We start from the raw sequence: 20,917 nt of genomic DNA on the forward strand, positions 1-20,917 counted from the left end.
GTAAAGGTATAAGACCAAAAGAAAGACTAACGTCAGTAGCTCAATCATCCAGCGATGAGAGGATCTGTGACCCAGCCTCAAATAGTAGATCGGTAATCAGCTGATCGCCATCAGCTGATCGCCAACAGCTGTGTGAGCCAAGGGTGGGAGCCAGCTGTGAGCTCCGCCCAGGCAGAGAGGTAGGGGAGAGAGAGAGAGAGAAAAAGCAAAAACACAAGTGTAGCCTTGTGAGGCCGGCTGGGCAGGCACAGGGACCATGACAGTACCCCCCCCTCAACGGGAGCCTCCCGGCGACCCACCAGGCTTACCTGGATGCCTGCGATGGAAGTCCCGAAGCATATTCTTGTCCAGAATAGCCGCCCGAGGCACCCAGGAACGTTCCTCTAGCCCGTAGCCCTCCCAATCCACCAGGTACTGAAAACCCCTGCCCCGGCGCCGGGAGTCCATGATGCGGGAGATGTCGTAGACCAGCTGACCACCCACAAGGCGGGGGGGCGGCGGGGCCCTGGCGGGAGGACACAGCGGGCTGGAGAGCACAGGCTTGACCTGGGACACATGGAAAACATTGTGAATCCGCATGGTACGTGGCAGCTTGAGGCGAACGGACACAGGGTTGACAATGGAGTCTACGGGAAAGGGGCCAATGAACTGAGGTGACAGCTTCTTAGACTCTGTCCGTAACGGCACAAAACGGGTAGACAGCCATACCTGTTGACCGACGGAGTATTCCGGGGCTGGTGTCCGGTGGCGGTCAGCGAGGGCTTTGTTGCGCTCCCTAGTGCGGAGTAGAGCGGCCCGAGTAGCACGCCAGGCCCGGCGGCACCTGCGGAGGTGAGCCTGAACACAGGGGACAGAGTGCTCACCTTCGACAGCTGGGAGCAGGGGTGGTTGGTAGCCCAGGGATGCCTCAAAGGGTGACCTGCCCGTGGCAGCGGAGGTGTGGCTGTTGTGGGCGTATTCAATCCATGGCAGCTGTTCACTCCAGGTTGATTGATTGTGGGAGGCAACACACCGGAGGGCAGCTTCCAACTCCTGGTTAGCCCGTTCGGACTGTCCGTTGCTCTGCGGGTGGAAACCGGAAGAGAGGCTGACCTTGGCTCCCAGCGTGGTGCAAAATTCCTTCCATACTCGGGAAGTGAATTGTGGTCCTCTGTCTGAGACGATGTCCTCGGGGATCCCGTGGAGCCTGAACACATGTGAGGTGAGGAGCCGAGCCGTCTCCAGAGCAGTAGGGAGTTTAGGAAGGGCGACAAAGTGTGCGGCCTTAGAGAAACGGTCGATGATAGTTAGTACAGCGGTGTAACCTGCAGAGGGAGGCAGTCCAGTGATGAAGTCTAGAGCGATGTGTGACCATGGTCGGGCCGGCGTAGGGAGAGGCAGAAGACGGCCCGACGGCGGTTGGTTTGACCGCTTGTTCTGGGCGCAGGTCGGGCAGGCGGACACAAACTCCCTGACGTCCCTCGCCATGGTGGGCCACCAGAAGTAGCGTCGAAGGAAGGACAGGGTGCGGAGGACCCCGGGGTGACATGAGAAAGGGGCAGTGTGAGCCCACTGGAGTACCTGGGAGCGGACCGCCGAGGGGACGAAGAGGCGGCCAGTCGGGCCGGTACCAGGATCCGGTTCAGTCTCTTGTGCCTCCTGAATGAGGGATTAAATCTCCCAGGAAACTGCTCCAACCACCCAGGCCGCCGGCAGAATGGGTTCGGGGTCCGACTCCTCCTCCGTGGTGGAAAACTGCCGGGACAGGGCGTCTGGCTTCACGTTGCGAGATCCTGGCCTGTAGGTGATGGTGAAATCAAAGCGAGCAAAGAACAATGCCCACCTGGCTTGCCGAGAACTGAGACGTCTGGCCGAATGGATGTACTCCAGGTTCTTGTGATCCGTCCAAACAATGAACGGGTGAGCAGCTCCCTCCAGCCAATGTCTCCATTCCTCCAGGGCGAGTTTTATGGCCAAGAGTTCCCGATCCCCGACGTTGTAATTGCTTTCTGCGGGCGAGAGACGGCGAGAGAAGAAAGCACACGGGTGAAGCTTACCGTCCTCTTGTTGCGAGAGAACCGCCCCCACCCCGGAGTCAGAAGCGTCGACTTCCACCACGAACTGCCGTGTGAGGTCCGGTTGCCGGAGGATGGGCGCCGAGGAAAACCTCTCCTTGAGCTGGGCGAAGGCTCGCTGAGCGGCAGGATCCCACTGAAAAGGAACCTTTGGAGAGGTGAGTTTAGTGAGAGGGAGGGAGAGCCTACTAAAATCGCGAATGAATCTCCTGTAGAAATTAGCGAATCCCAGAAAACGTTGCAGTTAGCGGCGATTAGGAGGAACAGGCCATTCAACCACCGCACGCACCTTTCCAGGGTCAGTCCGTAGATTTCCCCTCTCAACAATATAGCCCAGGAAAGCTACTGCAGGCACGTGGAACTCACACTTCTCCCCCTTCACAAACAGCCGGTTCTCCAAGAGGTGTTGCAGGACCTGTCTCACATGCACCTGATGTTCCGCGAGCGTCTTAGAAAAGATGAGAATATCATCCAAGTACACAAAGACACAGCGATTAACAAAGTCACGAAGCACCTCGTTCACCATGGTCTGAAAAACCGCGGGAGCGTTGGTGAGGCCGAAGGGCATAACAAGGTACTCAAAGTGCCCCTGGTGAGTATTGAAGGCTGTCTTCCACTCATCCCCCTCCCTGATGCGAACCAGGTGGTAAGCGTTGCGCAGGTCCAGCTCAGTAAAAACAGTCATGCCCTGGAGCAGCTCAAAAGCAGAGGAAAGCAGCGGCAAAGGATACCTGTTCTTGACAGTGATCAGATTAAGGCCCCGATAATCGATACACGGGCGCAACGAACCATCCTTCTTGTCCACGAAGAAGAACCCAGCCGCAACCGGGGAGGAGGAGGGACGGATCAAGCCCGCAGCAAGCGACTCAGAGATGTAACGTTCCATAGCGACCCGCTCCGGCTGGGAGAGGCTGTACAGGCGGCTAGACGGCAACGGAGCCCCCGGAAGGAGATCGATAGCGCAGTCATACGGGCGGTGGGGGGGAAGGGACCGCGCCCGATCCTTGCAGAACACGCCTCACAAGTCATGATAGACCCGCGGGACCGCCGAAAGATCCGGGGGGTCGGACGGCGAACCAGAGGGCAGAAGCGGAACGGGTGACGTGGCCGCCCGAAGGCAAGACATGTGACAATTCACACTCCAACCTAGGATGTCACCTTTCTCCCAGTCAATGTGCGGGTTATGGAGCACCAGCCAGGGGTGACCGAGAACCAGTGGGGTGAGCGGAGCCGTGAATGCAAAAAAACAAATCCTCTCCGTGTGATTGCCCGAGAGAGACAGCGAAAGGAATTCCGAGACATGAGTGATATCAGGCAGGCGGTGACCAGAGAGCGCGTGCACGCGGAGAGGGCGCGACAAGGGCTCCAAGGCGATGTTCAGTTTGGCAGCGAGCGAGGTGTCAATAAAGTTCTGCTCAGCCCCAGAGTCAATGAGTACTGAAAGCGAGTGAAAAACAGATTGTACTCGAAGTTTGGCAGGTAAGAGAAGTCTGGGGAGAGGGTTTTTACTAGACAGATCGCCCACCAGCACCCTCACAGTCACTGGTGAGCGCGCCCTTTTGCCAGTGTCGGGCACGAGGAGACAGAGTGACCCTTACGGCTGCAATAGACGCACTCACCGGCGGCCAGACGGCGCTGGCGCTCTGCAGGCGTCAGCCGCGAGCGTCCAAGCTGCATGGGCTCCTCCTCATCACAGGTGTCGGAGTCGCGCGGCCCGCGGCCAGCAGGAGAGGCCCCGTGATACTCCAGTGAGTCCTGTCCCGTCCGTGTGTGTGCGCTCCGGTGTGCGCGCACGCGGTCATCCAACCGGACGCACAGAGTCATAAGCGCGTCTAGGGAAGAAGGCAGTTCACGAAGCATCAGTTCTTTCTTTATTTCTTCGTTAACATTAGAAAGCAAAGTGCTCTTAAGAGCCTCCTCCCCCCACATTGTCTGTTCAGCCAAGGTGAGGAAGTCAATAGAGAAATCAGCCACACTCCGCTTGCCTTGTTTGAGCGCGAGCAGGCGCTGGCCGGCTGTGAGCGTGGTGGATTTTCTGTCGAATACGCCTTTGAACTTATCCAGAAAGTCAGAATACGTTATTTCAGGGTTGGCGTGAAGCACAGCTTGAGCCCAAATCAGAGCGCGATCCTGGAGTAGCTGAACTATATATGCAATCTTATCACCATCGTTAGCGAAAGCTTGCGGTTGCTGACGAAACTGAAGGGCACATTGAGTGAGGAAGCCAGCACACTTATCAATTTCTCCGGAGAAAGCTTTCGGTGTGGGTAGAAATCTGTTAGATTGGATAAGTGAAGAAGCAGGAGGTGTGGCACTTACTGCGGAGGCCGAGGCTTCCTGGAGAGGAGCGACGGCAGGTGGAGTTGCCGGCAGGGGTGTTCGTTGGGCCACAGCCTGCGTGAGAGCAGCGATCTCGCCACGGAGATGAACAAACATCTGCTCGTGTCGCTCCAGCATAGCTGCCAGGGTGGCGAGAGTGGGAGTGGAGGCCACCAAGTCTGCTGAGTCCATTTCCTGGCTGGATGATTCTGTCACAAACTGAAAGCAGGGACTCAAGCGCAGAGCAGGTTGACGTATCAGAACACGATTTATTTACACACCAGTGCAATACTATATACAGTGACGGGGGAAAGTCCAGGATTCCAGGGGATTAGGGGAAGGCTCTCTCTCTCTCTCTCTCACGCTCGCTCACGTCCTTACATCCGACTCACACACGTCCGTACCGCGGGGAGGTCACAGGTCCGGGAAGATAAACTGGAATAGGGAAGGGAGAAATCACTCACAAATCACGAAGGTAGGGCGTAAAGGTATAAGACCAAAAGAAAGACTAACGTCAGTAGCTCAATCATCCAGCGATGAGAGGATCTGTGACCCAGCCTCAAATAGTAGATCGGTAATCAGCTGATCGCCATCAGCTGATCGCCAACAGCTGTGTGAGCCAAGGGTGGGAGCCAGCTGTGAGCTCCGCCCAGGCAGAGAGGTAGGGGAAAGAGAGAAAAAGCAAAAACACAAGTGTAGCCTTGTGAGGCCGGCTGGGCAGGCACAGGGACCATGACAGTAGTATTCATTTGAAAGACTTGTGTTTAAACTCCTAAGGATGCCATTTATCATTTGTTCATATGCATTTATTGTTATATACATTTATTTCCTCTTTTTTTCTGGGACTGTAGCAATTAGACAGAATTATTGTCTGAAGGCCAAGAAACATCCCCAACAAATTTATTTTCCCAAGTGGATCATTACAGCTTTTGTCATACTGATCCACCTGACTGACTTTTATTTTTTTACTTTTAAGTTATTACAATCAGAATGGAAGGGACCGGAGAATGGGAAAGAGAAAGATGAAAAAAGACAAGTTGGGAAGAGAAAACAAAGGAAAAGAGAGACATAGAGAAAAGACACTGAAAATCTGTTTGATCACCTGGTGAAAAAAAGAAAAGACAACAACACAGTAAGGAAACCACAGCAACAACTGTTAAGTATAAGTAACAGTAAATAATAAATACTGGACAGTACTGCGCAGCACACAAGACCGACAACGTACAATATGTTTAAAAAAATAAATAAATCAAAAAAGCCAATCAAAAAAGTAGCCAATCAAGATAGTGTGTAAAATCTTGGTATAATCTTGACTAGGGACAACCTTGCATCGAACCTGGACAATCGCTTATTGATACAGGATGTCGGTACACTCTTTGCCGGCTGGTGATGTTGTGCTGGGGGGGTCTGCTGGGCGACTTCTTTTAGAGGACAGCATTTTAATTTTGGCCGGGGAAGATACGCTCTGGGCCTTCTTCATAACGATCTCTTTGAAGCACCAGTGGATGTATTCTTGGAGAGCATCCAAATTCTCCCCACTGTCCTCCAGGGTGTTGGAGATGATTAAGCACCTACAGCATTCTCTGTCACTTACCTTTTCTTCTGTCCCTTTTGTTCCTAAATTTGTTCCTAAAGTAAGAAAAAATTCAGGTACAAAAGAATGATAACTTAAAAATTTGTGCATGAAATGGATGTATCCACAATTTTTGTAAAGATTTGTCCGTATGTACTGTTAGTAAATCGTGTTCAATTATCCCAAAAACACTTCCAATGCAATAAAAGCATACATGGATATAAAAACACACAATGGAACACTATCATTCATAGACTGGCTTACATGGAGCCCAAAACATCAGCATTATTGAACCCTGCCAACGTGGAAACTGTTTTCTCTGATATAGTGAACTAAATTAACTAAAAATACAGAGCGCTGTTTGAATGGTGTTGTAATGCTAATTTCATATGGGCTCTCTTACCTGTCTGCAAAAGTAATTTTTTTGCTCTTAAAACTGCTATAGCAATTTATCAGAGATGTGCAGTATTGCTATTATTATTTTTTTAATCTAAATGTGTGGGCACATTTTTTGAAAAATCACTTTCAGAACATGCTTTGGGTAGAGTGACATTTAAAACAACCATTTAGAAGACAGTCCCACAGTCTATTTCTGTCTCTCAGTATTACTGATATTTTAACAGACCAGATCAAAGGAGAGAATATTTGTTAAATACCAAACATAGGTGATACTTATACTATATGTATTAAAGTTACTTTTTATATTTATATATTCAATCTCAATCAGCAACTAAAGTCACATTTCTTTGTTTGACTTTGAAGAAATCAACAGCCCAATATTCAACACAGTCCGAAGTAATTTTACCATGTTCAGACTTCTATAAAAACATATCTAGCTATATACACCTACCTGAATAGAATCATCTAATAGTCTTAACATCTCAGCCAATAATTTTTCTTGTTTTTGTCCGATTTATATTCTACCAGCCCAAAGCACAATACCCATAGTTATTGATGTTTAACAGATCAGTTTGGTATTTTAAGTCTATTATAATTACAGAAGCCCTGAGCAAATTTAAAATGGATAATAGCAGGTAGTAAATAAATGACCTTCCATTATGGCTTCTACCCTTAGTGGAAACACAAGACAATACAACTGGTTTTCCTATCAGCTACTTAGCAGTGTTATCACAATTATCAGATGCATTACCTGCACCGACACATCACTAGCAGGGAATCTCATTACTGTCACAAACCAGCCAAGAATCAGTCAAACATCTGTCACATCTAAGCTGGCCATCCCATCCATTTTATTGCATCAGGGATATGTAAGACTATTATGTAATGTGAGGGTTATTAGATGTTCTAGCACACTTCAAGTTGTCAGTGTAACGTGGATCTTATCAGTTGCTTTTTCTTTTTTTTAAACAGAAATATTATTCCTGCAATACTTGGAAGATGAATGCAGTTCCAATTTACCTGCCTTTCTTATAGCCAAAAGGCATAAAATATGCTCCACGATATTTGACACACTAATATAGTTTTATTGAGTTGTAACAATAATGAAATATCAATTTTAAATATCAGACAGTTAACTCCTTGTAACACTTTGGTAGTTATTAGACATATCTAACCTCATTATAAACCCAGACTATCTGAAATGACTAACTAGAGTTATAATGACAGAATGATCTATAATTAATTCTTCACAGCAAGAAAGGTCATTGGGAAAAAAAAGGTCATAAATACTCACTTTTGTTGAATGCTTGATGCAAAATGTTTTTCTGATCACTGCCATTCCCATTTTTAAAAACAAAAGAGGTGCGATGCACTTCAGCCTTGATATATCTGTATCATGGCTAAAGCACTTCTAGATGGATGCAAACTGCATTTCGTTGCCTGTACTTGTGACATGTGCAATGACAATAAAGTTTAATTCTATTCTATTCTATATCAACAAAATCACTCATTAGGATGTTTGTTTTAACCCTCTCAGGTTCAAATTAAACTTTTTGTTGCTAATGCACAAGTCCTGCAGTGGTACTTCTGAGTAAAAAAACCCTCATAAAATATGTATATCCAGTCACGCCCCCTCCTGTGACATCAAGCTCCAAAGCCCTATTGTAGCTATGTCATTTGTATTTCAGTTTTACTCCATGAGGAAATACATACAAATTAAAAGGAGTTGGACACTATATCCTGACTTTGCACGTTATTTCAAGTGGCGTTAGGCATACACACACAAGGAGAGCAGGATAAACGGCTTGTTCAAAACTTCGGGGGTGGGGGGGTGGTACATTGCAATATTGCAAAGTACACAGTTAAACTCTACTGATTATGTTCCAATGGCAGACAGATAGGAATGCATGTGTGTGTTTGTGTATTTGTGTGTTCACAGGGGGATTTTAAAGTTCAAGGAACATGAAATCAATATTCTTCTTGGCAGAGAACTTTCAATGCTGAGTTATTTGCCTGTTGGCTCATCGGTCACGAGGGTCAACTCTTTGAGCATCCATCATGGGCGTCTGTATCCAGCCGTGAGCCAAGCTGTGGCCAAGACAAGCTCCAGCCGATAGGTTTAGCCTAGGGAGATGGACGGGTGGGGGCAGAAGCTGAGGGATAGATGTTGTAGGTGAGGGGAGTAAACAAGTTCATCTGAAAGGAGGATTGCTTTTGCCTCAGTTGGAAAACCATCTTGAAAATTTCAAAGATTTAATTTCTATTATATTTAAAAAGGCAAGCTTAATTTTTTATCATTCTCCCTCCTTAGGCCTCTTCTCTGACCTCTAGTTTTCTGCTCCTTATAGTACACCTTTGGTTGTTGCCTAATAAAACTTGCTCAGACTAGCTTACAGTCACGCTCAGACTAGCTTACAGTCACACTCCAAACCATTCTATTAATTGGCTCATTCTTTAATAGACAATTGTTGTCTCTACCCAGCAAAACCTTGGATGTACATTGGAAAATGAATTGTGTTGTAATGCATTAATGGGAGAGAGGATGAGGATGTGGGGAGTGAAATTGTATCAACAGTGTACTAATTTACCAAATAAGTTTCATTATGTACAGCTAGCTGTGTCATTTTGAAGAAACAATCAGAACAGAGCAACCAAGGTACAGTTGCACAAGTGGGAGCATCTTATTGCCTGTTTGTAAACATGGCTAATTATGATAGTTTGCATCTCACTATGGTTTCTCCTTTTCATATGCAGAGAGTATTTTCTTTCAAATGATATGGCATTGTGTAACAATGTTAGAAGTGAGTGGGTTGAGTGTTAATAATGAAGAGATTTTGCACAGATTTCTCTAAGGGTATGTTTTTTTCTTTTCACTTGGTGATTAATGCCTGGTCTGTGAGGTCATTGTAGATAAGGTGCTGGTCACCTCAGCCAGTTCCCAATGAAGATAATACAGAAAAGGCTTTATCAAGGGCATGCAGGAGGGGAACCCAGAATACTGGAACAATTCTCAGTGCTTATGGGCATAACAAGATATTATCACCCATCATTTCCATGATTGGAAAAGGAAGACAAAGGACATGATATGTGTTTCATGAATTTCTTGACTGTAGACTTTGATGGCACCTACCTCCACAATGTTCTCAGTTTTGCTGCTGTTTTCAATTTCCAATGGGACTGTTTTCTGGATACAAAAAAAAAAAACACAAAGAAAACTATTTGATGTCCCTAGACGTAAGTATGGTTAAAAGAAGGCTTTTGGGTCATATGTACGGCTGGGTATTGATTTCTATTTCTATAACTGATTTGATTCACAAGGTCCCGATTTAATTTGATTCAATTTAATTTTACTCAAACAGTCAGAAATATAAAAATGATGATAATTTATCAGTACATATCCATATGTAAAAAAAACAAAAACAAAGTTGATACATTGACTTCATCAGAGGTGTAAGCATCTCAGCAGATGCCTTTGTGTCAAAGTAACTGAGGAAAAAACAGAAAAAATATCAATATGAATATTTCATACTGAGATGGAATTCATGACAATTTTGTATCAACTGTGAAACTTAGTTTTGATTTTCTTTTGCTGCTGTTCAGTGAATTTTGGTCAGAGAGTAAAGAAACCTGCAGCTTCAAAATCTGTGAGACCTGATGGCATCTCCACGTACAAGCCGTTGGGTGAACAGGGGGGAGCTGCACTTTGTGTTTAGATCTGTTTGTGGAATCCATTTACCTACTCTCATTTGCTGTTTTAGCTATTTGATGGTTGTTGAAATAGTTTTTTCATACTTAACCTGAGATTCTGGTGTTTCTGGCAAAATACATTTTGCAGACGAATCATGTTTCATCTCCTTAAGGCCTATTCTGAGCAGGAAAACTGTGTATGTTGTTATGTTGACTTAAGACAAGGTGCCTGACAACATTTAGTTAGTTAGCACACTAGCAACAACACCTATAAACATAACGAATAAAAAGAAGCTGGACTGCATGGTTGAAAACCAACCTAATATCATCTGTGGACCAGCATGTACATGTAAATACTGCACTGTCATTTTTCATGCCAAATTACTTACCTGAGATAGGAGATAAGGAACTAAGGAGGGAATGTACAAGCGAAGGTAACTTTTATCCTAGACAGGGCTCCAAACACATGAAAGTCCCAGAATGGTTTCTTGTTGTTTAAGTGTGTCTGATGAAAAGAACTGTCTGGAAAGAGCACATTTTTGATTTCTTGTACCTGGTCAATAGATAAAAGTAAACGCAAACTTTGCAAAGAACAGGGCTCAGCACACCTGATGAGCACTCAGTCATTTGGCTGACTGGGTGTAGGACGGGTTTTAACTCCTGTCCAGACCACAAAAGCAGGGGTTCCCAATCCCAGTCCATGAGGGCCGGTGTCCCTGCAGATTTTAGATCTCACCCTGGGTCAACACACCTGAATCACATGATTAGTTCATTACCAGGCCTCTGGAGAACTTCAAGACATGTTGAGAAGGTAATTTATCCATTTAAATCAGCTGTGATGGATCAAGGACGCATCTAAAACCTGCAGGGACACCGGCCCTCGTGGACTGGGATTGGGGACTCCTGACAAAAGGATTCTGGGCTCCTTTTCTACGGGAGCCTCCATTCTGCCAACCACAGCAAGCAACTCCTGATTTCCGACATATTATTCTGTTGGAGAGAAATGACAAGAAAAAAAAAAAAAGGTATGGATTATGTTGTCAATAATTTGTCAAAGTGTTGCCCCTATCCTAGAATCTGAAACGTCTACCTCCACAATGAATGGCAATGTTCTCATCCACGGTGTATACTGAAGAAAATCTTTCAGTTAAAGTAGTGAAATGTTGTTATGCTGCTTGATTCCAAGATAAAGGGACTTTTACTGGGGTTAGCCTGATAGGAAGGGATGCAAGCTTACTGAAATTGAAATTGTCTATGAATATTTGGTAAAATTTTCCAAAACTCAGAGATCTCTATACTTGCTTTTGACTGGTTGGCTGGGAAAATTCCATGATTTCTTTTACCTTGCAAGGATCTCCACTGACTTGCACCTATTTTTTTTAGTTATGTATTTATTTATATTTACAAATAATTTGTTTTCAAGTAATCTCTGCTAGACCAGGTGTACATGGTGATGTGCTTATCCAGGTTATTAGACAGTATGAGAATGTCAACCAGTATAGTTAGTCCAAATGGCATTACCAAATATTCAAGTGTCCTTTGGTAGTGTTGAATGCCATCTTCCACTTGTATCCCACACATAACGAAGGTCCAAGTTGGAAAACACTGTAGCTGTCTGTTAAACGACAAAAGCAGAGTTAATGAGAGACAAATGATGTTTTTTTGACAGAGATGTTACTATGATGTTAGATGTTAATATCAAAGAGTCCCCAAAAATGGTACCTTTTTTCCTCTACGTAGAAGAAGTCTGCACTGACCTGTGAAGCTGAAGCCTGGATGATTCCTGTAGCTGGTGAGTCAGAAAAATATTTTTCCATTGTTTTGCATTGTGGCCATGCCACATTATACAGACAACCGGTAAGGAGTATAGTATTGAAAATTAACTCTATTACACAGTCATATGGTATGTGAGATGGAGCCATTAATGCGGAGTTTGACAAGTAACTAGAACTAACACTTCTCCACTTAGAGCTACAGCATGTGACAGGAATTTCAGGCTCTTTATAGGAATAGTTATAGACTGATGGGCTTTACTTTTTGGGCTAACAGGGCAGTGAGCAACAATTGGTTTCCCACAGTATAGGCACTCACCAGCTTCCCTTCTTTGCTGTTACTCTGCTTCAGCTAATATAGGTGATGGACTACATAAGTTCCAGACTATCCAGAAAAGTACTACCGTTTACCTTCCAATGAAGCTACTTAATGTCTCCTTTGCTCTGGAAGAGAAAATGGAAGGCTCTGCCATGAAGCATACTGGGACCTGAAGTTCCATCTTGCTCATCTCTCCTGAAGACAATTGACAATCTTCATAGAAGGAGACACTTGTCAGTCAAATGTGTTCATATTGTCACCAGAGGCGAGTTCATCCTTTAGCTTATCATTTAGATTTTGTAAAAAACATACCTCACAGGGTGCCATCCACCCACCTGGGTTCTGTGGCCACAAAATAAAAATCTGTGGAATAATCTGCAACACTCGAGCACACTCGAGTGTAAGTTATGCAAGTTATCAACCCTCAACAATTTCCCAACTCCCAACTAGAGTAGGCTTCCAGATGTGGCGCAGTGTGTGTCTCCTTTGGTGATGCAAGTTTACCCACAAGGATGGGTGGAGATGCAGACTCCTGGACTCGGAGTGAGGTAGAAATTGAATTTGACTGTAAGGTAGTCGCTTTGTTGCTAAGTTTGCAGCACACCACCAAGATCTTTCAATTGCTCATAACTACCCTCCTGCTGCTTCTGTTATTATTCAGGGAGTGGAGCTACTAAATAAGGCTTCTCAAAGTCAAGCAACATTGTTAGGCAAGTGCCACTAAGTTCTCCAAGCCCATGGTGCCCATATTGCTACAATTTGTGACCAAAGAACTCAAAATAAATGCTCTGAAAGAGTTAAAAACTTTAATGAAGACATTATTTTATTAAACCAGAATAATGCAAAGAAAATGGACAGTTTGCACAAAAAGTAAGGAAACTTATATTACAATATGTACATTACCACTGAGGTTTAATGCCTATGAGGAAAGAATGGTGCTAGAGCCAGCATAAATATTAATGCAAACATCCATCTCTGTGTGGAGTTTGCATGTTCTCCCCGTGTTTGCGTGGGTTCTCTCCGGGTACTCCGGCTTCCTCCCACCGTCCAAAGACATGCAGCTTGTGGGGATAGGTTAAATGGATAATCCAAATTGCCACTAGGTGTGAATGTGCGAGTGAATGTGAGTGTGAATGGTTGTCTGTCCCTGTGTGTTAGCCCTGCGACAGACTGGCGACCTGTCCAGGGTGTACCCCGCCTTTCGCCCTATGACAGCTGGGATAGGCTCCAGCGCCCCCCGCGACCCTGAAAAGGATAAGCGGAAGCGAATGGATGGATGGATGGACATCCTGTCTAAGATGCTGTCCATATATATAGATTTATGTAAAAAAAAGAAAGGAGGAAAAATTCCCTCCTTTGCCCACCGGTATACACTGTTTCTTCTTTTGTTATACAACCTACTGTATTTTACACAACTTCCGACACTGCCCTCCTGCTAGTATGCTGAAATGGCACCTCAAGGCCATTGAGGCATAAATGCATGCAGAGAGCAGCAGTAGCATGACATGACAACTGTCTGTATGCTGTTAACCTGAACAGACTTACAAAACGCCAACATAAGCTCTGTCCTGTGGCTAGGTCTAGTTGTCTAGATGACTATTGACACTGGTCAGCACCAGATATATTAGTTGTTTCATCTCATTATTTTACATTTTAACTGATGCCCAATGCTGGACAGTTTCTGTGTCCTAAATGTTATGCAGCCATCTGCCACCAGGTGGAACATCGTTGTTAGGAAACACCATTAATCTAGGCAAGGGCATAGATTTGGTTTTGGCATTGGTGGGGACGGATGATTCAACCACTGAACTCTGCCCTGTTTCTTTTTTTTTTCCTTTTTGTTTTTGCTTCTTAATAAAAAGAGGAGAAATATACTTTCCTACATATGCTATTCTATGTGCTTTTAAACCATTCAAAATCACGATTCATAGTTTTATATGTGAATTATATAATGTTAAATTACTATTAAACAAATGACTGACTAAGTATTTTAGGCTTTAGTTTACTTCAGCCATAATTCATATAAATCAGGTATCATACAAAAATAAAAATAGCTTCAAATACAGTCATGACAATAAAAGAATATGACTTTACTTCAGTTATACTACACCAACATCTTTTGTATTTTGGCACTAAGGGAACACTGAATGACCTGGTTTTTGTCCATAAAACTACTCATCTAAGATTACCACAAAGTAAAAGATCTCTCAGCAAAATTATGCAACAGTTTAGGCACTATTGCCCTGATCAAATCAGTGAGCTGAGATTTTCTATTCTAAACTTGAACTACTGTTACAGCAACAGACATGGACTACTGGTGTCCCACACAACAACTCAATGTCCACTATGTGAAGGAGCCAAACACATGCCTCATCAGTCAGTCACCTGTGACCTCGCCTCTTCACCTCTGTCCGAGCTACTGTGGAGGTAAGCATCAACGACACAGCTCTCAGTTCTCACTCCTTCTTTATTCGTCTCCAACATCAACTGCGCATATCGCGCCACAAAACACAGGAACACACTTCCTATACACTGGGTGTGAGTGGAGCCCTCTAGTGGTCCACCACACATGCCCCCCCCCGAACACCCAGCAGAACTAGTCCAGGACCCGGGGCTTAAGCAAGCGGCCGGAGCGGCTGAACTGGGGGGGTGGGGAACTGACAGAGGGCAACCCAGCCCGGGAGCGAGGCTGGCACTGGCGGTCAGAAAAAGCTGAAGACGACTCGGACTCCGTTGATTTTGGGTCGCTCCTGGGGGAAAAAACAGAATCCATCAGCCCGGTGGCAGGTGGGCGGCCGCGGCGAGGGGCCTGGGCCGGGACCACCTGATCCTCCTGCATAACATGTGCAGGCTTAAGTCTGTCAACAGAGACAACTTCCTGCCGACCGCCAAAGTCCAAAACGAAATGTTTGTTGCCTGGTTTAAGAACCCTGTATGGCCCGTCATATGGTGGACGCAGCGGAGTCCTATGGGCATCGTGCCTGACGAAAACGAAACGAGCAGAGTCCAATGAACTCGGAACAAAGGTGTCAGGCAGGCAGTGGTGCACAGGACCAGGAACAGTAAATGAGTTTCTTGGGGGGCGAAAAGGCAACAAAGAGGTATCGAAACATGGGGGAGGGCTCTCAGGTAAGAATTCCCCGGGGACCCGGAGAGGCTGGCCGAGGACCAGTTCAGCCGGGGAAACCCCGAGGTCTTCTTTAACCGCGCTACGCAAACCCAGCAAAACCCACGGAAGACGGTCGACCCAGTCGCCACTTGTCAAGGAAGCACGGAGCGCGGCCTTAAGTGACCGGTGAAACCGTTCGCACATCCCATTAGCTTGCGGGTGGTATGCTGTGGTGCGGTGGACCTTGACTCCCAGGCCGTCAGCCATAGCAGACCAAAGCTCGGAAACAAACTGGGGGCCCCTGTCCGAGGTAATGTCAGCAGGGGGGCCGAAACGTGAAACCCACGTTGACAAAAATGCCCTGGCCACCGTCGCCGCTGTCGTGGACGCCAGGGGTACCGCCTCCGGCCACCTGGTTGTGCGGTCCACCACAGTCAAAAGGTGCGTGAAACCCTGTGACTGCGGCAAGGGACCAACCAGGTCCACATGAACGTGGTCGAAACGCCTACCCGGGACAGGTTCGAGGGGTGCCTGTGTGTGCCGGTGGATTTTCGAGCGTTGGCATGGGATACAAACTGCCGCCCATTCTTTCACCGTCTTGCGAAGGCCCGGCCAAACAAACCTGGCGCTGACCAGCTTGACCGAGGCCCGGACGCCGGGATGAGAGAGGGCATGCACCGAGTCAAAAACACGACGACGCCACGAAAGGGGAACCACCGGGCGGGGGCGGCCGGTGGAAACGTCGCAAAGAAGGTGCGGACCGCCGTCCCACACCGGGGTGTCCTCCAGCATGAGGCCCGTTTTTGTTGACTGAAGGGCAAGGACGTCCGGGTCAGCACGTTGCTCGGCGGCCATGGCAGCGTAGTCGATGCCGACATACACCGGAGAAACCAACACACGTGAGAGACAGTCAGCGACGTGATTGGACTTACCAGCCACATGCTGAATGTCTGTGGTAAACTCAGAAATGGCCGCCAACTGGCGCTGCTGGCGTGCGCTCCATGGGTCAGAGACCTTGGACATCGCAAACGTCAAAGGTTTGTGGTCAACGTACGCAGTAAAGTTGCGACCCTCAAGGAAAAAACGAAAATGCCGTGTCGCGAGGTGCAGGGCCAGCAACTCCCTGTCAAAAACACTGTACTTGTGTTCAGCATCCCGGAGCGTACGACTGAAAAAGGCGAGCGGTTGCCAGAGACCTGAAACCCGCTGTTCCAACACTCCGCCCACTGCCACGTCCGAGGCGTCGGTGGTCAACGCGATCTCCGCCGACGGAAGCGGGTGGGCCAGCAGGGCGGCGTCAGCCAGCGCAGACTTGGCTGCGGAAAACGCACGGACGCGTTCAGGCAGCCAGTCAACCGGATCTTTGGCTGTTTTACCTTTTAAGGCAGCATAGAGTGGCTGTAGCAGGTGGGCAGCTCTGGGGAGAAAGCGGTTGTAAAAATTTATCATCCCCAAGAACTCCTGCAACGCTTTAACCGACGTGGGACGCGGGAAAGCCGAAACGGCCTGGACTCTGTCGGGCAACGGAACCACACCTTCAGCGGAAATGCGGTGCCCGAGGAAATCCAGAACAGGCAACCCAAACTGGCACTTGGAAGGGTTGATGATCAGGCCGTGCGCTTCCAAACGCTGGAAAACCTGGCGCAGATGGGACTCGTGCTGGCTCGCTGAGCAGCTGGCCACCAATATATCGTCCAGATAAACAAAAACGAACGGCAGCCCACGCAAAACGGAGTCCATCAGCCGCTGAAAGGTCTGGGCGGCACCTTTCAGGCCAAACGGCATGCGCAAAAACTCGAACAAGCCGAAGGGGGTAATGACAGCACTTTTAGGAACGTCTTCGGGGCGCACGGGAACCTGGTGATACCCCCGCACCAAGTCAATTTTAGAAAAAATCGACGTTCCGGCGAGATTGGCAGAAAAATCCTGAATGTGGGGGATGGGGTAACGGTCATTCTCCGTGGCATTATTTAAACGGCGGAAATCTCCGCATGGCCGCCACCGACCGTCCGATTTGGGCACCATGTGAAGCGGAGAGGCCCATGCACTGTTCGAACGCTGTACAATGCCAAGGCGCTCCATGGCTGCAAACTCTTCCCGAGCGATGGACAGTTTCGCGGGGTCGAGGCGGCGCGCGCGCGCGAACACCGGGGGCCCGACCGTGGGAATATAATGCTCAACCCCATGCTTCGTTACCGTGCTAGAGAAATTAGGGACAGACAGCGATGGAAACTCTAAAAGCAAACGCTGAAAAGCATCCCCGGAGGTCACTACATTAGCCCGAATCAGGGGCTCGGCGGCCCGAGTAAAACAGGGTAGCGAAGAAAACGAGAGAGCATCGATTAAACGTCTGTTAGCGACATCGACAAGTAGTCCATGAGCACACAGGAAATCAGCACCCAAAATAGGTACAGAGCTAGCAGCAACAACAAAGTTCCACTGGAAATCCCGGCCATGAAAACAAACAGTCACCAACCTTTCCCCAAACGTTTTGATGGGAGAGCCGTTAGCTGCAATGAGCTGCGGCCCACAGTTCGCTGCTAGTCCGTCGGCAGCGGTAGGGGGAAGGAGGCTCTTCTGGGAGCCGGAGTCCACGAGAAAACGTCTCCCGGAGCGCGAGTCCTCTATGAAGAGCAGCCTTTCTGTATTGCCAGCGGTCGCGGCTGCTACGGCGCGCTGGCGGGTCCGTTTCCCTGGGCCGTGAAAGCGCAAGGCGGCAGGCAGCGACGCGCTCTGTCGCCAAAACGCTGATGGTAGAAACAGATGCTCTTTCCGCGGTGCCGGCGTGTAGCAATCCCTGCCGTCAGCAAGGGGGCGGATGCTCCGGGGGAGGCAGGTGGAGGCGTGGAAGGTGCCGCCGGCGTGTCCGTAGCCAGGGCGTGAACGTCGAAAGTGCGGCTAGCCAGGAGAATACGATCCGCTTCTTCAGCCAGGGAGCGATAATCCTTCGCAGGCAGAAGCGGAGAGTTCGCGAGGACAGCTCTCACGGCGGCCGGTAGTTGGCGAAGGAAGAGGTGCACGAAGAGGAAACCACCGTCATCCGGCCCGAGCAACGATAGCATGTTCTCCATGAGCTCGAGCGCGGTACCGCCACCCAAGCCTGACAGGTTGAGGAGCTTTTCGGCTCGTTCGGCGTCGGAGAGGGCATAGCGCCGAAGAAGCAGCTCTTTGAGGGCGGCGTATTTCCCTTGGGCGGGTGGGTCCCGGAGGAGCGCCATCGCGCGACGGGTGGCCAGCGGGTCGAGCGAGGCCACCACATGGTGATACTTCGTGTCGTCAGCCGAGATGCCGCGAAGGGCGAACTGAGCCTCCACGTGTACGAACCATGACAGGGGGGTCATGGAGCCAAAAGTCCGGCAGTTTCAGCGCCACAGCAAACGTAGCTGCAACAGGAGGCGGAGGTCCGGCGGCCGCTGATGCATCCATAGCGGAGTGTGCGTTATCTACGGCCCGTTGCATGCTCGAGTCAGGGGTCACCAATGTGGAGGTAAGCATCAACGACACAGCTCTCAGTTCTCACTCCTTCTTTATTCGTCTCCAACATCAACTGCGCATATCGCGCCACAAAACACAGGAACACACTTCCTATACACTGGGTGTGAGTGGAGCCCTCTAGTGGTCCACCACACTACAACATATCAGAGCTGCCTCTGTCACCTGATGAATAATAGTGAGACATTCCAAATACATGCAGTCACACATGTGCCTCAAATACAGTCATCAACCAACAAGTTATCATCCAATTCCACCTGTGATCTTGTATCACCATTGCTCTCTGAGCTTTGTGTTGGTTCTTCTGTCACCTGACAAATACAACATACATGACAATAAGAATAAAATGGGTAGCTGCTTCAGTGTTTCTGTCAGTTTGTGCAGGTCTTGACTCATCAGTAATGTTTGTAGGCTGAGTGCATTTTTAAAACAATTTGTGCAAACTGCACTACAAGGTGGATATTTGCAAAATCATGACTACCTCATGACATTTTGTCTCAAAAATTAACCCTATGAATATGTCAGTACCATTAGGATGAAATTATTGTGTCACCAACATTTAACATTAGACATATAATTTTAACAGCCTCTGTAAACTAATATCCTGGCTTGCTCAAAGCTGCCATTTTCTCTGACAGTTTCAATCAAAATTAGAAATGCTACTCTGAGACTGAGAGAACTAATAGTGCTGCCTGTTGTGCAGTTAGTTTATAAAACACGTTATTCGTGGTTACATACAATTTTAGACTGATGTGGGCCAAAGCCTAGCATAGCCTGTAACGTTATTGTGACGGACACATTTTATGAGTTAATTTGGCTTTAAGTGACTTGCAGGTTTCTTTGAAAAACACTTTCTTATATCCAGGTTCTTCCTCTTTGCTGCCATCCTCCTCTCCTCCTCGCAGCGCAGGCTTGCCGCTGCTAAAACTAAACAGAGCTCCCTGAAAGGCACAGCCAATCACATTGGACATATTTGTCACATGAGGTAGGACTCCAGTAGAGGACGTAATTTAACTCTTTCTGCACCGCTGGGTGAATGAGATGTTGACAGATTGGTTTTTTTGGGGGGTTTTTTTTGTCTTTCTATCAGGTTTGATTTTCTTTACTCGAACAGATCAAATTATTGGTGGGGACAATTCAATAATCGCTGAATATTGGTGGGGACATGTCCCTTCTGTCCATGCCAAATCTACGCCCTTGAATCTAGGTCTGATATTTCGGTTATTACTGTTATTGTTAAGTCTTTCAAAAGTGAAGGAATGAGATGGCAAATACAAGCAGTGGAATTGACCTTTTTCCAAAGGGTGGATGGGCTCTCCCTTAGCATACGGCCAAGAGTTCAGGCATTCAGGAGGTTTTCAGAGTAGAGTTGCTACTCCTCCACATTTAAAGCAGCCAGTTGAAAATGGCTCATCATTTCATCATTTAGTGTTTTATTATTTTTAGCTTTTATACAAGCGAGATGTGTCTGCTACTGGAACTGTATGTGGCATTTATCTGGGCTCTAATCTGAGGTATATATATTTTTTTTTTCTTTGCTACATATTTCCATATGTCTTTCTTCATATATTTGATGTCTTCAGTATGTATCTACAATGTAGAAAGTAGTAAGAATATAGAAAAACCATTGAATGAGAAGGTGTGTCCAAATTTTTGACTGGTAGTGTAAATAAGACTGAATTAAAGGGAATTTTGGGCAGCATGGTGGCACGGTGGTTAGCACTGTTCCCTCACAGCAAGAAGGTCCTGGGTTACATGAATCTATGTTTTCATGGCTTCCTTCCACAGTCCAAAAATATGCAGTTAATGTGGTTAGGTTTATTGGTCATTGCCAATAATTGTGAATGATTGTCTGTCTCTGTGTTGGGCCTAGTGTTGGGAAACTATCGAGCCAACCGAGTGATATAGTCAGTTGTGCATTGACAAATGGCAACAACCTAGAAAATTAAGCAAAAAACATATGTTTACCATCTTAATTCAAACTTTTAATCAAATAAAATTACAACACACTTAATTTTGTATAAAACTTGATAAAATTGGCAGCTTCCTGTCCTCAATGTATCAAGATACTTTTTTTTTTTATAGTGACCACAGAGAGGATAGTTTGCTGTGCTACTGCCTAAAATATTCACTGAAACACATTTATGTATTAATAAATGACTGAAATGATTACATGCACCTTTTTTACAATGT

At 47.0% G+C, this 20,917-nt stretch overlaps 2 protein-coding genes and 1 long non-coding RNA gene across 4 annotated transcripts in view; 2 read left to right on the top strand and 1 right to left on the bottom strand.

Moving 5' to 3' along the window:
* LOC146652998 (uncharacterized) overlaps positions 1-20,917 on the top strand; it is a 242,880-nt gene that overhangs the window by 91,351 nt on the left and 130,612 nt on the right. The window lies entirely within an intron of this gene.
* The window catches only part of LOC146653000 (uncharacterized), a 197,819-nt gene that overhangs the window by 80,114 nt on the left and 96,788 nt on the right, over positions 1-20,917 (top strand). The gene's annotated exons all lie outside the window — the stretch shown is intronic.
* On the bottom strand, positions 14,753-18,573 carry LOC146653001 (uncharacterized). Its single transcript, XM_085382617.1, has 2 exons — positions 17,709-18,573; positions 14,753-14,873 (listed from the first exon to the last, which is right to left on the bottom strand). Exon 1 carries the CDS (start codon positions 18,571-18,573, stop codon positions 17,899-17,901), a length of 675 nt encoding a protein of 224 aa, XP_085238743.1. The 3' UTR covers positions 14,753-14,873; positions 17,709-17,898.

This window comes from Rhamphochromis longiceps, linkage group LG15, assembly GCF_057381845.1.
Source record: "Rhamphochromis longiceps isolate RC_006_pf linkage group LG15, R_longiceps_female_GT1.1, whole genome shotgun sequence".
In the NCBI taxonomy this organism is placed as follows: Eukaryota; Metazoa; Chordata; class Actinopteri; order Cichliformes; family Cichlidae; genus Rhamphochromis; species Rhamphochromis longiceps.